The 15,778-nt window shown below is 37.5% G+C and overlaps 1 protein-coding gene across 1 annotated transcript in view; it reads left to right on the forward strand.

Annotated features, from left to right (window-relative positions):
* lama2 (laminin, alpha 2) overlaps positions 1–15,778 on the forward strand; it is a 228,005-nt gene that overhangs the window by 37,935 nt on the left and 174,292 nt on the right. The window contains exons 2-3 of the mRNA XM_013910321.1: positions 11,787–11,957; positions 15,111–15,223. Coding sequence (XP_013765775.1) covers positions 11,787–11,957; positions 15,111–15,223 — 284 coding nt within the window. The remainder of the gene's footprint in view (positions 1–11,786; positions 11,958–15,110; positions 15,224–15,778) is intronic.

Raw genomic sequence — 15,778 nt, forward strand, 5'->3', positions numbered from 1 at the left:
ACATGCTTTGCTGTACCTTAGTTCTGTGTGCAGATGCCTGCCTGTACCCTGTGACACCTTGTTAACTGAGACAGAAAATTATTTATGTCTTATTTGTATTTATTTATTTATTTTACCAGGGTTTCAGTCATGACTCAGGCTATCATCTCGCCCACCTTCAGTAACAAAATTAGGATATGGTCTTGAGAACACGTTATTTTCATCTAGCCTGACATATGACGAACTGACGAGTTATAGTCAGTTTAAGCTTCTGAAAAGGGGCCATGGCGTGTGTTTCTGATTCATAAATTTTCAGTTTCTTCTTGATGAAAAACAAACATTGATGTAATGAAGCAGATACGTGGCCACCAAAAATTGTTTTGTCTTAAAGGAAAAACTGAATCATTGATATTAACCACATGGCTCTGGTCATGAGCAGATGCGGGCACTGCAGCCAGAATCAATTAGCAGAAGCTTTGGTCCCTCATTCTGATGGAAAATTTGATATATCCAGATAACAAGATAATTAAGTTTTGATTTTGATGCTGCTGGAGTCGAAATAGCTGCTGCTGATCTCACCTTCATGTGGACATTTTGGTGATATTTGGTACAAATCTGGGCATGCATTGAATTCTCCTGTCCTTGTTAAACTGTTAAAACCCCATTTCCTGGATTGCCTTGTTTACCAAGCTCAAACGAAGGAGAGAAATCATATTTCTGGTGTTTCGAGCACAGCTGAGCTACAGTAACAAAGCTGATTAGATTTTTTAGGAGAGATCCTCATGAAGCTGAAGATGAGTCCAGCACTGATTAGTGTCTCTCTATTTATTTTTTATCTTTTTTGCTGGAAATTAATTTGCGTGTTTGGTGCATATGCATCTTATGAACAATATCTCTGTGAGACTGGATATAGAGTAATTTTCTATATTTTTGCATATGTATTTTACAGAGTTTAAAGCTCTGCGCCTCGGTTTTTCATCTTTTTGCTTATGTAAATATCTTTATATAAAGGTTATGTGTGTGCATATACAGGATTATTGCAGTCTCATTCCTCTTCTAGCCCTCACCCTTTTTAAACAACACTTCATCTTTCTCTGGGAATCCCTCCATCCATCTACTTGCTCTCCATCAATCTTTCTATCTTTTCTTCCATCCATATCTCGCTCTCACCCTCTAAGCACTCAGGGTGGAGGGAGAGATGGAAAGTTACAGAGAGAGAGAGAGAGAGATACAGAGAGAGAGATGATCCTGTCTTTTTCAACCTCCTCCTTATTCCATCAAGCATACATCTAGCCTCAAAACTCAACAATAACACATCCATCACACACACACACACATAAGGCACACGCACAGACGCAGAGCAAGGCGAGCAGTGCCGAGTCATCTTCTATTATGACAGAAAAAGCAAATAAAGTTTTATTCCTAATGCAATAAAAAACCTTTATAAGATAAAAAGAATATGCTATCGTCCCGAACTTGTGGAAATCTGATCAGTGTGACCATTTTCCCCTTAGATTTAATGTAGACTCCTATGTTAATGACCCATGTTACTACATTGATGAACGGTTCAGTAGCCTGACTTTTGAAAACTCTGCTTGTGTGCACTTGAGCATGTGTGCCCGCCTCAATTACATATATGTAAAAAAGCATAAATATAGAAGATAAATAAAAGAAGGTGAGAGGTGTTTGAGGAGCTTTCAGTAATGTTTTACATTAACAGGTGGGTTGGTTTGCTCAGTTGACACAGACGTTATATAAGTTCATGTGCTGATGAAGGACTCAAGATTTTGACTGAATTGCATAGGAACATGTAGACTATTTGAATATAGACAATATCATCTCAGTTTTTGTGCTCGACATCCTTTAAGGGCTCACAGTTGTGCTCATTGTGTAGCTCTCTGGCTGTCAAAATAGAAAGTTTATGAGAATTCGACCAACACAGAGACCACAAAGGCGCTCTATTGTGCAGCCTGCCAGAAAAAAACAATCACGTGTCACCCAGTGGTGGTGACCCGATGCATAGTTCAAATACTAAGTTTGAAAAGTTGGCTTGAAAAAGTCAAGAAATATGGATGTTCACCACAAAGAGGAAAATGTACAAGGAAAAAGATAAAGTTCAAAGAATGAACAACAAGATACCCTGACCGTGGCTGGAGTTGATAGTGTTCATGGTTTTTCAAACTATGTTTCACACAATTATAAAAAAAAGTGTTTTGTGTATCTGGATTGCTGTCTTTCCTCAGCGAGGGATAGGCTGAAGTACCAGCAAAAGCACATATTTTTGCAGTATTTCTCATGTTTTTCATAGTAAATGTAGCAATAGCTATGCTCCTTCAAACTCCTGTTGGTGTTGGTACTGACTAATAATCATAATTCAATTTCTTTGTAAGTGCACTTGAGGAGACTGGGAACTGGGAAAAAAGGTCAAAGTTCAAAAGTTTAAAAAGTCAACTTGATTAACACAAATTTTTAATGGTAACAACCATTTTTTGTTTTTTTTGTTTTTACCTAGCTATATCAGTATGTAAGCCCGTTTCCGCCCACACAAACCCCCCCCCAAATTTTGACTTATCAACTTTAAATTTTGAGAAAAGTAACTTTTCAGAGAGTTAGCTCTGCTAATCAGTAATATACGTGGAATGCGCACTCAAATTGGCGCTTTCGAGAGTACGTTTGCTGATAGTAACGCCATGTGATTCAGCTAAAAACACAAGGATTTCATCATTTGTGAAGCCACGCTGAAAATAATCAGCAATTTGTGCATTCATGACTGGCTGTAATACTAGTAGCTTAGCTCTAGCATTTGTAGCTGAGGGTTTCAGCTTCCGGCTAACAAGGAGATGATGTGATTCACGTAGATTACTGATTGGAAACTCTTACTCAAAATTTCAAGTTATCAACTCAAAATTTTGAGTCAGTCAAAATTAAAGTAAGTCAAAATTTCGAGCTACTTTTGTCAAAATTTCGTATTAATAAGTCGAAATTTTGAGAAAGATAACTCGAGTTATGGATACTTTTTTGTGTGTGGCAGAAATGGGCTTCCATAATATCAGCCTTCAATAGTAGCAAAACATCGAAAGTTTAGGACATTGACAACTCCTTGGGCAATGACACCGCCCAGCTTTCCCTAGGTATACTTATGCATTTTGACAGTATTAAAATTTAGAGCCAGTATGGCAATAAATCCTCGGAGACTTCTGGTTAACAGAGCGTAGATGGAGGAGGATAGAGAGGCCGACAGACAGACAGACACACAGACAGGCAGGTTGCCATAGTTATCAGAGCAGAGAGAAAAGAGTGGAAGGTGATGAACCTTCGTAGGTGTGTGTATGTGAGAGGCATCCACGGACCCGTAGGCAGACAATCATTGTGTCCTTGTCATTCAGTGAATCTGAAATGTGAACCCTCGTCTTTATCCAGCGCTCTCTGTTTCTCTGTTATCTCACCTTATTGTTCAACATAAAAGGCATGAGAGAAAAAACTTATCACCGTCTGAAGTCACAGTCGGACACATGATCAGAACTAACCAAGAATTTTGATGTTGCTCTAACAGCCAGCAACCCATAAAAGTCCCCAAAGTAAAGATCATTCAAATGTCCTCGTTTTATTTCTTTAAAGCTGGAATGTTTTTCTTCTCTGCAACATGAAAATTGAAATGTAAGGGTTGTTGGGTTAAGATTAAGTTTATGTGGTGAGGGTCGACTGCTTGAATGTAGCACGGTGCAAGGTCTCAGAGCCTCTGCCCACAGTGCTGAGTTCTTTTCGTTCGCTCATTGAAAAAGTTCTGTTTCCTCTTAGAGCTGTGTAGGTTGGATTTATGCTTGAATAATTTCCTGTTAATAACTCACATTGTTTTACTTCATTCGCTGTTCGTTGCATGCCACCTGCCACCAATGAGACAATCAGCCTCCTTGCTGTTTCACTTTGTTTATGGACAGATGTTTTAGAACTTCTTGAAGCTTTTTAGACGTTCTCCACTGATTTGCTTGTGATTTTTTCTTCTGAAAATCTCTCTTTGTTCTTAGTTGGCTATTTGTTTTTGTGTTTTTTTGTTTTTTTTACATTTCTTTGTATTGTTTACCACACTGACTCAGGGGTGTACTACAAAGTGACGTTAATGGATTAGCAGCTATGTAGAACCGTGTGTTCACACCGAACACGATGGGCGCGTGAAAAAATCCCCAAACGCCCCTAACTTGACGCCTGCACATTCGCAACCTCTACGCGTGTCCAAGAAAAATCCCTCGCGCCCCAAAATATCATATTTTAATGCGCGTGAACTGGAAATGTGTCAGCTGCCGTTAAACCCCGAAGAAGAAGAAGAAGAAGAAGAAGCAGCAGCTGTGTCCCAGAATTCATAGCGCGGCCCAGCGCAGTTTCCAACAATGGCGGCAGCTAGTTAGGTTTAATGTTACTCTTATTATTCTTTCTGGGTCACAAAATAAACGTTTAACATATTTTCAGGCGAGAATGTAGCTGTGTAAACCTCAAATATCTGCTCAGTTTATCAAGACACCACATATTTTCAAAAGCGCTCCGACGTTTTCAGAGATGTCTGTTACCCACTAGCTCGATAGCTAGCCGGGGGCTAGGTCACTAGCGCAGTGAGAACACCGGACTCCCCGCAAATCGTTTTCAAACCCACCGCCGTCTTTCGCTACTCAGGTTAAATATATATGAGTCACTTAGATAACTTAAAATGTTATTGTTTGGCTTTTTTTTAGTATTTTATTTCCTGAGTAAATCAGTTTTTTCTGAGATTAAAGTTATAGTTTTTACACAGCTGAATAAACGTCAAGCAGACAGCTGATTATCAGAAGTGTGAGATGCTCCAGAATTTACTCCGGTGTCCTGTTATATTTTAGATAGCAAGGAGTTTATTAAACTTCACCCAAACAATCTGCAAATTTCATTAAAATTTAATAAACTATCATCTTGTCTTTATTTTTAGTTAGCAGAGACCTGAAACACTTAAAGCTGTAAGCTAATGATAGTTATATAAGAGCAGATGCTGCTGGTGCAATAAGCTGTAGTTTTACGTCCAATGGATGATGATCTGATTAGTCGACTAATCGCAAAAATAATCGGTGACTAGTCGACTATCAAAATAATCGTTTGTGGCAGCCCTACTGTCTAGTGGACGACTTCATGGCTGTGCCTTCACCTGGAGACTGGCGCTCCATCACAGAGGAATTCCAGGAGCGCTGGAACTTCCCTCTGTGCTGTGCAGCACATATATCATATAGGAGACACACACATTGATATACACTAAATATTTATTTCATTTCTTTTTTGTGGTGTCCAAATTTATGCACCTGCTTGATTTTATTTAAACAATTATTGAACACTTTTTGTAAATCCAGTAAACTTCTTTTCACTTCTCAAATATCACTGTGTGTGTCTCCTGTATGATATATTTAACTGACATTTTTTATTGTAACAACCAACGATTTATACAGGAAAATGATGTCTATTAACAAGGTTGCCCAAACTTTTGCATCCCACTGTATCAGTATATTTTGTCATTAGTATAATATGAAATAAATTCTTTGCTGTGTAGTAGAGTCAAAGCTTTTTTTAATGCCTCTCTTTTTACCTGTCTAAATCACTGTGGTAACTTATACTGCAGCACCTGGTTTATAGCAGATTACATTCAAAGTTATAGTTTAAAATTGGCTTGAAGTACCACGATTTCACTAATTATTTTACTTTCATTATTTGCATGTGTTATGTGTGATGTAGATTCTTTATTGGCCACGAAGGAAGCCCAGCTGTAAAATTTCAAGAGTTCTAGCTTTGCACTGCCATTGCTTTGGAATATTTTTATATTTGATTCTAAGTTTCTGCTAATTCTCTTTCCCACAATTACAGCTACTAGAACACAAAGTAGAAAATTAATCAGTTATATTTGTTTGCTGGTTATTAAAAATTTTAATTCATCAATAGTGGTGATCTAATGATTTTCTTGTTTCCTTTATTTAGACTATAAGATGGTAACTTTTAATTTTTAACTGTATTTTATGTTCTTTATAGATTTCTATAAAAAGAAATAAAGTTTATTATTTCTGTCAACTTCTTATCATCATTATCTGATAATGTCCGTCACTGGAGTAGGGACACTCATAGGGATCATTTTATGTGGACAAGAAGAGTCATGAATCTGGCTGTGTTGAAATTCCTTAATAGTATAAACCACTCCGATGGCCTGCGTATGACCTCTTAAGAGCAGTTCACAGCAAAATGACCACAACATGTACACCGAACCTAAATTTGATGACAGGCTGATGAGATGAAAATGGTACTTCTGTCTAATTATAAGACTTATCCAATTCAGGAAGATAGATTACCCAGAGAGGAGCCAACGCCAGTCACTTGTTGGATTTGAACCCAGGACAGTACCAATCACTGTCGCATCAGTGAATTTAATCTGACCACCAGTATTTCCCAGCTCGCTTGAAAGACAAAGCCAATACAGTTAGACACGGAAAAAAATGAAGTTCTCTTTTAAGCCCATATGGTAAAGATATATATAAATCTTATAAAGTTTGTATATGTCTTACTAAAACAATATATGAAAGTAATGAGAAAGTGGCCACTTTCATGAGTAAATCATATAAGTTTTTACTATTTCTTTTCTATATGGGAGACCACGTGTGAATCTGTAAATCAGACATGAAGAAGTGATAAAAAGCTAAGGGTAATAGCTGTCTCAAATCAAGCTGAAAATTCCACAGTCTCCCACACACACTTGTATCTAGAGACTCTTCCAGGTTGTGAATCAAAACCCCAGGAATAAGTAGGATGTTGGCTTGATTTCCTGGCAGTTATAAACGGTGTGGACAATAACCATAAAAATATGTTCATGAAGACATTTTTTTTTATTGTGCAGTAAGACCTTAAACTAAGTTTTATACTCGGGTCTTGGTTGTCTATGTTGACCACAAAAGAATGCAATCTCTTTTTTCTTCCTTACCTCTGTGGTATGTATATACAGGTCTTGTATGCCATTGCTTTTTTTTTTTTTTAGAGCTTTATCTCTTCCCTGTTGCCAGTGTTCAAACTGAGAATAAGTGAACAAAAGAGTGCTTTTGAATGAGTTCAGACTGCTCTCCACTGACTGTGTTCTTTGAAAGGTTGACCAAATATCAGACTAATCTTGAGGCATCAAAAAAGAAATCTCAGAAATTCACAAAGAATCACAGTGAATAGATTAAATTGAAAAGATTTTGATAGCAAATCTATAAAAGTGGCTGCATTATCATTCCAGGGTTCAGAGAGAGACAAAGAGGAGTTGCACTTAGACTGTTTGATTGTGAGTTGAGATTTAGGCATTTGTGACTGTGGGACTATTTGTTTGAACACTTTGTTGAATAAGCTTAGGAAAATGAATTTATATTAAGTACAGCAACATAATTTGCAACAAATAAAGCATAAAAAATAAATGTGGTGTATTAATGCATGATTCTGTTTTATTTCAAGCCGGCATATTTCCCACAAAAGGTGCAGCTCGTGCACATGTTGCAGGTCATGTTAAAACTGCACATCCCATCTTTGTTGGAAGGATTCAGGGGAATTACTCGTGGAACAAAAAAAAAAATCCTGGGGAAGTCTGCACATGCCTCCTGTAGCTTTCCAAACAATCAAAATTTTTACATGAATCGTTTTAAATGCTTTGCTCTGACTGCAGCTACAAATAAGCACAGTGGGTAGCTGCCTAGAATGGTCATTTTGGCTAACTGCATAGGGATCTACATCTGGGTCACCTCACCTGCTGGCTGACTTCAATGGTTATTTTGACAGCAGTTATGTTCGAAATCAAACGGTGTGACTGCTCAAACCGCAGAACAGCTGATCAGTGATTTTACCATCATCACACCCCCCAGAAGTTACACATTAAATGACGACTGATTTGGAGAAAAATTGGGCCAACTCTAAAATTTATTTGGGGCTAAAAGTCTGTATGGTATCCTTGCAAGGTTTCTGTGACTAAAATGCACATTTTCTGTTAAATCAAATGTGTTTCAATACATTACAGCTCGAGGAATTTGATTAACTATAAATATTTTGTGTGCTTCAGTGCTTTAAGGTGAATTAAAACCACTAGAATATGTAATACAGGAGGAATAAATACGGGACTTTGTGTTATTACTCATTGAGAAGCTGGTTAAAATATTTATCCGTGACATTTCCTTTATTTAAAAAAGTCGTAATGGAAGTCTGGGCTTCTTAAGTGGCAGGGGCTTCTCAGATATCATTACTAAAAGCCTGGGAAACACGTGTGCGTGTGATATGTTGTGAGTATTCGTATGAGAATGTGTGCACATATGTGAGAGAGACTTTGGGTGTCTTAGATGTTTTTCACAGTTCATCTGTCTTGACATCTGGCCAAACAGCTGGACTCATCTGGACAAACACTCACAGACAGTCCACGCTTTTCCAAGTGCTTCTCCTCTCAGACTTCCTTACACTTTTCCTCTCCTTCTTACTCACCCTTGATTTGTTTGTCTCCCATGTGCACGATATGGTACATTTATATTTATCTATTTTTCATTGTGTATACATGCACATGTTCTTTAACTTGTTTTCTTAAACTTTAATTGTAATGTCTAGTGTAACATAGTATATTTATGTGTTTATCTGTGCATGATTTCCAGAAAGGAAATGTGAACCATATGTAGGCCATGTTCAACATTCCAGGACTTTAAGTTCAACAAGCTTGCCATTCATAGTGAACACTCTGTGATCTCTTAGGGACAGCTGATACTGGCCAATGTTCCATCCTTGTACTGCAACATGTAAAATGCAGCTTTTGATATCTTGAATGGAAGTTCTGGTTAAACACTGAACAGTTATAAACCTTGGTTGGTTTTTACATTTTAGCTTTACATGCATAGCAAAATAGTAATTTTGATTTTTTGTTTTTTTTTAAAGAATTGAATTAATGACTTAATTGATAAATTCTTTTTGAAAACGGTCTTTTTTTTGTTTAAAAACTGAGCATAGTGTTATTTCAGGCAGACCGTCAGCGGCTCAGTGCCAGCCCACATCAACTGAGGGTTTGGCTGATGTCCTTTTTTGCATCCAACTGTCAAGTCTAATATAGGGTATGTTATTTAAACTGCCCACAGTTGCTGTGCCTCTGCAAGCCACTTCGCAACTCACTCCAATCCCAGGTCCTCTGTTCAAGCTTTATCTGACTTATCTGTGTCATCGTTGTTTCTGTAGGAGGTCTCTGCTATATTGGTATCCCTCAAAAGCAAGTCATTATATCTCAAGGAAAATTCCAATAATTTTATGTCAATAGGTAGGGGTGGGGGAAAAAAATCGATACTGTGTAGTATCGTGATATTTTGTTCGCTAATAATGTATCGATACAGGAACAGCAGAAATCGATATTTTGTTACAAAAAAAGTTTTTGTGGACTGGAACATGCTCTGACTTCAGAGCATGTTGATCCTTTTTCTGAGCAAGAATCCTGACATTCCCCAAATGTGTTTAACTTGTTTTTTGGCAGCAATAAACATGACAGTTTACTTATTTTAATTTAAGACATGTTTTATTTTAATTAAGTTTAAAACTTTTTTATTTAATGTAAAATTGTATTTTGTTTTAATTTACTTTCAAATTCTTCAGTTGCTGAATGGGCTGCATAGTTTTCATAAATTGCATAGTTCAGAATAGCTATAATTGGACTAGACTATAATACAAACCGTTCAGTTTGTCAACAATAAAACTGACTGAAATGAGAGAAAGACTGAGTGTGAGACTTTGATATTAGATAAAATTGATATTGATAAAGTTTACCTTTATGTACAGAATCTGAATATCGCAAAATATTTTAAAAAATTGCAATAATATCGTATCGTGCGTTAAGTATTGTGATAATATCGTATCGTGGGATGTATGGTGATTCCCACCTCTATCAATAGGGAGAGATCACTTAGAAGACTTGAACATGATTTATTGAGATTGAGAAATTAATGTGTTTGGTAATTAGACATCATGGCAGAACAGACTCCCAGTGGTGATAGGATTTAAGACAGGAGCCCCCGGAGTCTAGACGCTGGTGGTGGTGAAGATGAAGACTGAGGCTTGGATGAAGCTCTGATGGGGAGGAGGTTAGTTGCACTGACGGTGGGCAAGAAGATGACTGGACCAGAGTCATGATGTCAGTACTGAGATTGACAGCTTGGGAAAGTGGTAGTGATGTTGTATTTTGAAATATGCTTTTTAAAGGTTTAAGCCCTGCTTTTTCAGTAACGTGTCTATCCACTGTTGCTCAGTTAAACTTATGCAGTGTAACTGGTGATTGCTGCAGCCATTCTCAGTTGAAACATTTACTTTTAGATTGCACAAAACTAGCGACTAATATTCAACTGTATGTTTTTGGTAAAACACATTTGCCATTTCCAGCAGTTTTGGTGCACAGTATTGTTCTTTGTTGGAGATTCCCAAAGTGAACTGTCACTGAAGGTTGACAGTACTCTAGCTTCCTGGCTCCATGACATATATGGTCTTGTCTCATTGTATCCACTAGGGAAATTAAATGCATCAGGATGGATTTCCATCAATCCATTCATATGATATTTTACGTCATTTAAACATTTATTGATTAAATATGTAGATTATTTGAAAACTAACTGAATGATAATAGGTCTTAGGGATGAACAGAGTGGTGTCAGCCTTACATAGATGGAGAAATGTGCTGAATGTGCATAAATATGACCTATTGTGGAATAAATTATGACAGTGAGTGGTATATCATACGTTTGGTCTTCACATTTATCCTTGATATCTGGCTTGTTGCATTTTCTTTCTGCATAAAACATCCAAGTTTCCTGAATGTCCTTCCTGCTTGAATGAACCTGCTCTCACAAGATTACCATAACAATAAGGTTGAAAACAAAGTCCTGTTAGCACAGTATAACTTTATTAATGGATTCCAAGAATATCCTGGAAAAAAAATTGGAGGATTTTCCATAATGTATGTCCTCTCCTAGTTTCTGTGGGTGGCTCCAGCAGTGAAAAATGTCCATGGTCAGAAAATGAAAGTTGCTTGAACAACATAATGCAAATGAACAGTTTTGAAACAAAAGTACAAAATTGCTCAAAGTCTGCACAGTGGAAAGCGTGCCAGAAAATATTCTGTCCATGCTTCTTTTATCAAAAGATAAAGTGATTACAGCCATTTCTATCTGTTGATGTTAAATGATGTTACCTGCTTTTGACTGCACTGAAAATACACCCAAATTAAATAGCTCGGATGATGCGAAACCCTTGCCCTCCCCCTCATGTTCCAGGCTAATTACTCATAACCTCAGTACAACAGAAATACAGGCATCATTTTGATTTGAAATACAAAACCTAAATGCAAATCAGGATGTGCTGTTCCTAACAACCCACCACGGTAGCAGTTGGCAATTGCCCACCTTTTATTTTATGCTTTGACTAAGAAATCCAGCCTGGCCTCATTTGAAGTGCTCTGAACAGACTTTAATGTGTGATTAACGAAGATCTGAATGCACAATAACATAGAACTTGCTTCGAAGTTATCATGTACTGTGTTCTTTTCTTTTTTAGATATGTTGAAAACGAGTGAACTAACTTTTGAAATATTGTAATTTTTTTATTGGATAGTTGATGTAGGTTTGCTTTTTATTTCACATTTGTTAAGATATAAAAAAAAGTAGAAGGTATATGCAGGCATCAGTACTAATGCATAAAGCTCTTTAACTTTCAAAAGTTGCATCTGTATGCAATTATACAATTACCCATGTCTGTTTTCTTTCTTTTTTTTTCTTCCCCAGGTCTGTTTCCAGCTGTGTTGAATCTAGCGACTATGGCTAATATAACAACCAATGCTACCTGTGGTTCAACTGGTCCAGAAATGTTCTGCAAGCTTGTGGAGCACGTTCCAGGACAGCCTGTTAGAAATGCACAGTGTCGAATCTGCAACCAAAGGAGTGCAAATCCCATGGGTAAGGAAGAGTCACATCCACATGAGACTTATAGTCTTAGTGATTACAACAATTAATCATTTTACATTAGTTAATTAGACTATGATTGGCCAGATGTTAACCAATCATTTTGTCTAAAACGATAATTATAGAACAAAACGAGGAATCAATTGCAACATGACAAGACGACAATACAAAATTAGCCTGCACTCATTATTCAAATAGTCTACCAGACTGTCATAATACAATGGATCAATAATTCAATTAACCGCTCAGCCAGTCAAATACCCAATCAGTTTGTCAGTGAAGCACTCCATCATTAACTAGTATCCAGTGATTAGTCAACAAACCAATTAGTCAGCCATCAGTCAGCCAGTTCATTGTTGGTGTTATTCATTAAATGGAGCCCATCCTTTTCTTTATTTTCTTATTGTATACTCTTACATTGGCGCATATTCATATAGTGATGGGCCATGGTTTAAAATAATGAGGTCAACGTGTATCCATAGTAGCCTAGTGCTTAGTCTTTAGCGTGCTCTCAACATGAGGTTTTAGAGCTTTGTTTTTTTTTTAACTTGTGGCTCTTTTTGTCCTTTTGAGCAGATATCTTTAATTACATTTTAAATATATACCATCAAATCACAACAGCAGTTTCCTCAGTGCACTTTATATTGTAAGGTAGAGATGCTACAATACTACAAGGAGAACCAGGCTCAGCGGCTATCTGCCACGACAATCCTTAATATGTTCATTGACAGTGTGTTCAGTATGTTCAAATAACAACTAGCTGTATTTTGGTAGGGTATGTAGATCACTTCTTGGCTGTGTAAAGTGAGTTAAGGGGGGGTCAACCATCAGGTTGCCCAACATTCAGAAATGGCCCACTGCTTATAAAAGCACTAAAAGAGCAGTTGACAGTTGGTGGGTGAAATTTAAAAAAACCTCTTTGCTGTTGCTTTGGTCCTTGTATTTTGTGTAGAAAACAATATATTGTCTGCAAACACTCACCAACTGCTTGCCAAGTAGTAGTAAAACTGAAAAGTGCAACTCAACATATTGGTTTTAGAGACTTGTAACAACTTTAGTTTGAAGGTCAACACTTGGCAAGGATTTACAGACAAGTCGGCATCTTTTATGCAAACTACGGGTGATTACACCAACCTACTAGTAAACACAGAAATCACAAGGAGCTTTTTGGCGCAGGGCTCTCTTTGTGACTGATTTCAACAGAAAGCTCTAGCATCCACCAGCTGGTCTGGGAATATTTTTTTTCTAGGATGTAGCTTCAGTTTTAAAATAAAGTTTATATGTCGTCATCTACAGGTAACTTTGTAAGAAAGCATTTACCCTAGGTCAGGGGTCAGCAACCTTTAAGACCCAAAGAGCCACTTGGACCTGGTTTCCACGCAAAAGAAAACACTGGGAGCCGCAAATACTTTTTGACATCTAAAATGAAGATAACACTGTATATATGTTGTTTTTTACCTTTATGCTTTGTGTGAACAACTAAGGTGTGTTGCTTATGAAATCCATGAAGTGCTACAGAGAACGTTACATTTTATTTATGTAATTAACACATTTTGAACTAAAGAAATATAACAAAAGGAAAGACACCCAGCTGAACTAAAATGATCCATGTAGCAAACAGAAACTGTTGTGAGCCGCCACCCTTATATCACCTTTGGGCTTTTGGAGCCTTGACCTGACTTTTAAAAAATAATTGGAAAAAAAGCACTATGCTGCTGAAAAATGAAAAATAGATATTTGCAAAATTCTGCCTAAATAAGTATTTTACCAGGTTAAGGTGTGTAGCGGGGTGTGGTCTGCAGCGCTGCTGCAGGGGAGGCGGTCGCACCTGAGCGGCACCCGCAATCACGCCTCGCCGCCTTAACGTCTGTGCTATCTATGCTATTGTTGGTGTGTGTCGGGCTGTGGGCTGAAAAGCTACAGCTGGCTGAATGCGTACAGCAACCGTGTGTGAAAAGTGGTCAATAAAGAGATGCTGAAAAGCATGTTCATGCAAACATCGTCGGGTCTGCCGTGTTTACAATGGGACTTCTGCTCCTGAACCTCTGTGCACAGCGTCTGCAAATCGGGGCTGTACGAAGTCACTTTCATCTTTGCGCAGGACTCTGTAAGCTGTCATCTGTGAGACGTGAGACGTGTTTGTTTTTAACATAGTTCACGGTGGAGAACAGCTGCTGACATAATGTGGATCCGAAGATCCATAATTGGCATACCTGGGGTTGAAAGTCTCGATAAATGCATGGCGTTTCGGCGGGTACACCGGCTTCCGTGAGTGTGACGCTTATTTTGAGCGATGAAAAAATAATAAAATATAATTTTATTTTTATATTTCAATATCACAATAATCTTCCAATTTAGAAGTACAAGTTAAAAAAAAGAACGAACATAAATAAAATACACTTCAGCTAAATACTTCTAATTTATTTTCCCAAACCACGCCGAGCCGCAGTATAAGTATAAGCCGCAGGTTGCCGACCCCTGCCCTAGGTGAATGTTCATTTTCTATATCGTGGTTTTAGTGTTTTGTCCATTCTTTATTTGCTTTCTGTAAAATAATTTTCTTTACTGTGTTCTTCTAATGCCACACAGCAGGGTAGGAAAGAGCAAGATAAGTACAATACCGTTATTTTGTTATAGATCATTTCCATTACTTTTAACTGAAATGTCACAGGTAAGTAGCCAGATGACTGACAGGTGCCAGTCAAGCTGAAAAAACATATCTGCTCTTAAAAACCTTCATTAACACACGTATAAGCACCCAAACGATTCTGCATATAGCGCATAAATAAAATGCTTGATTGTGACCTTTGCTTTATAATAAATTATAGTGGTGATGCATTTTTATCTTCCTGCTCTATTAAAACTGTTCTATAGACTTGTAATAGTACCCAGAAGAAGACTGTGCAAATGCACTGACTTTTTTTCTTATTCAGAAGTGAAATCAAATATTACTAAATGGGAAGGAAATCTATTACTACTTCTTTTACGAGGTGGACAAATGTGCTTTTGATATCTGGCCTTGAACGTCTCAAATGCCAGGGTGGAGAAAAATTGTAGAGTACTACATTTTCACTTTAGAACAATGTAGAATGCAAGATGAAAATACCTGAGATATTTAAAATAAACTGTTTCTGTGTGTGCTTACAGAACATCATCCCGTAGAGTATGCCATAGATGGAACCAATCGTTGGTGGCAGAGTCCGTCGATAAAGAATGGAATGGAGTACCACTATGTGACAATCACACTGGACTTGAAACAGGTAGAAAACACACATTCATTATGAGTGAAACGCTGTTCACGTACTTTCACTGCATGCCTCTTTTCTGTTTTATTTATTTATTTGTACTGAACCGGGTTACTTGTCTTTATCAGCTTGCATCATCAAATTTAAGCATTGATTTTCTAAGGTACAAAGTCTTAGAATAACAAACGGACAGCAGTTTCATCATTCGACAGATTCCTTTAGTGATGACACACGTGCATAATTCGCCAATATAGAAATAATGTCAGCAGACACCCAAGAACACACACAAGCACATATTATATAGGAGAAATGTACAACTTTTCCTCATTTTATACCTGATTGTCAGCACCCGGGGTACAAGAGACTAGGAGGTAGGAATCACAAGCCCTGATTTCTGTTTGCAGATACAGACGTAATAAAAGATGGTTGGGCTCACCTCGAAGTCACTCGCTGGTTGGCAAATCCAAATCATGTTACAAAGCCTTGAGTGTTTTCACCATCACTTTATGTTTTGAAATCAGATGTGACAAGCGAGGAGTGGATGTGAGTGTGAAAATGCATGCTCGTTGG

The sequence above is a fragment of the Pundamilia nyererei genome, unplaced genomic scaffold (assembly GCF_000239375.1).
Source record: "Pundamilia nyererei isolate P.nyererei 1_Seehausen unplaced genomic scaffold, PunNye1.0 scaffold00041, whole genome shotgun sequence".
Taxonomy (NCBI): Eukaryota; Metazoa; Chordata; class Actinopteri; order Cichliformes; family Cichlidae; genus Pundamilia; species Pundamilia nyererei.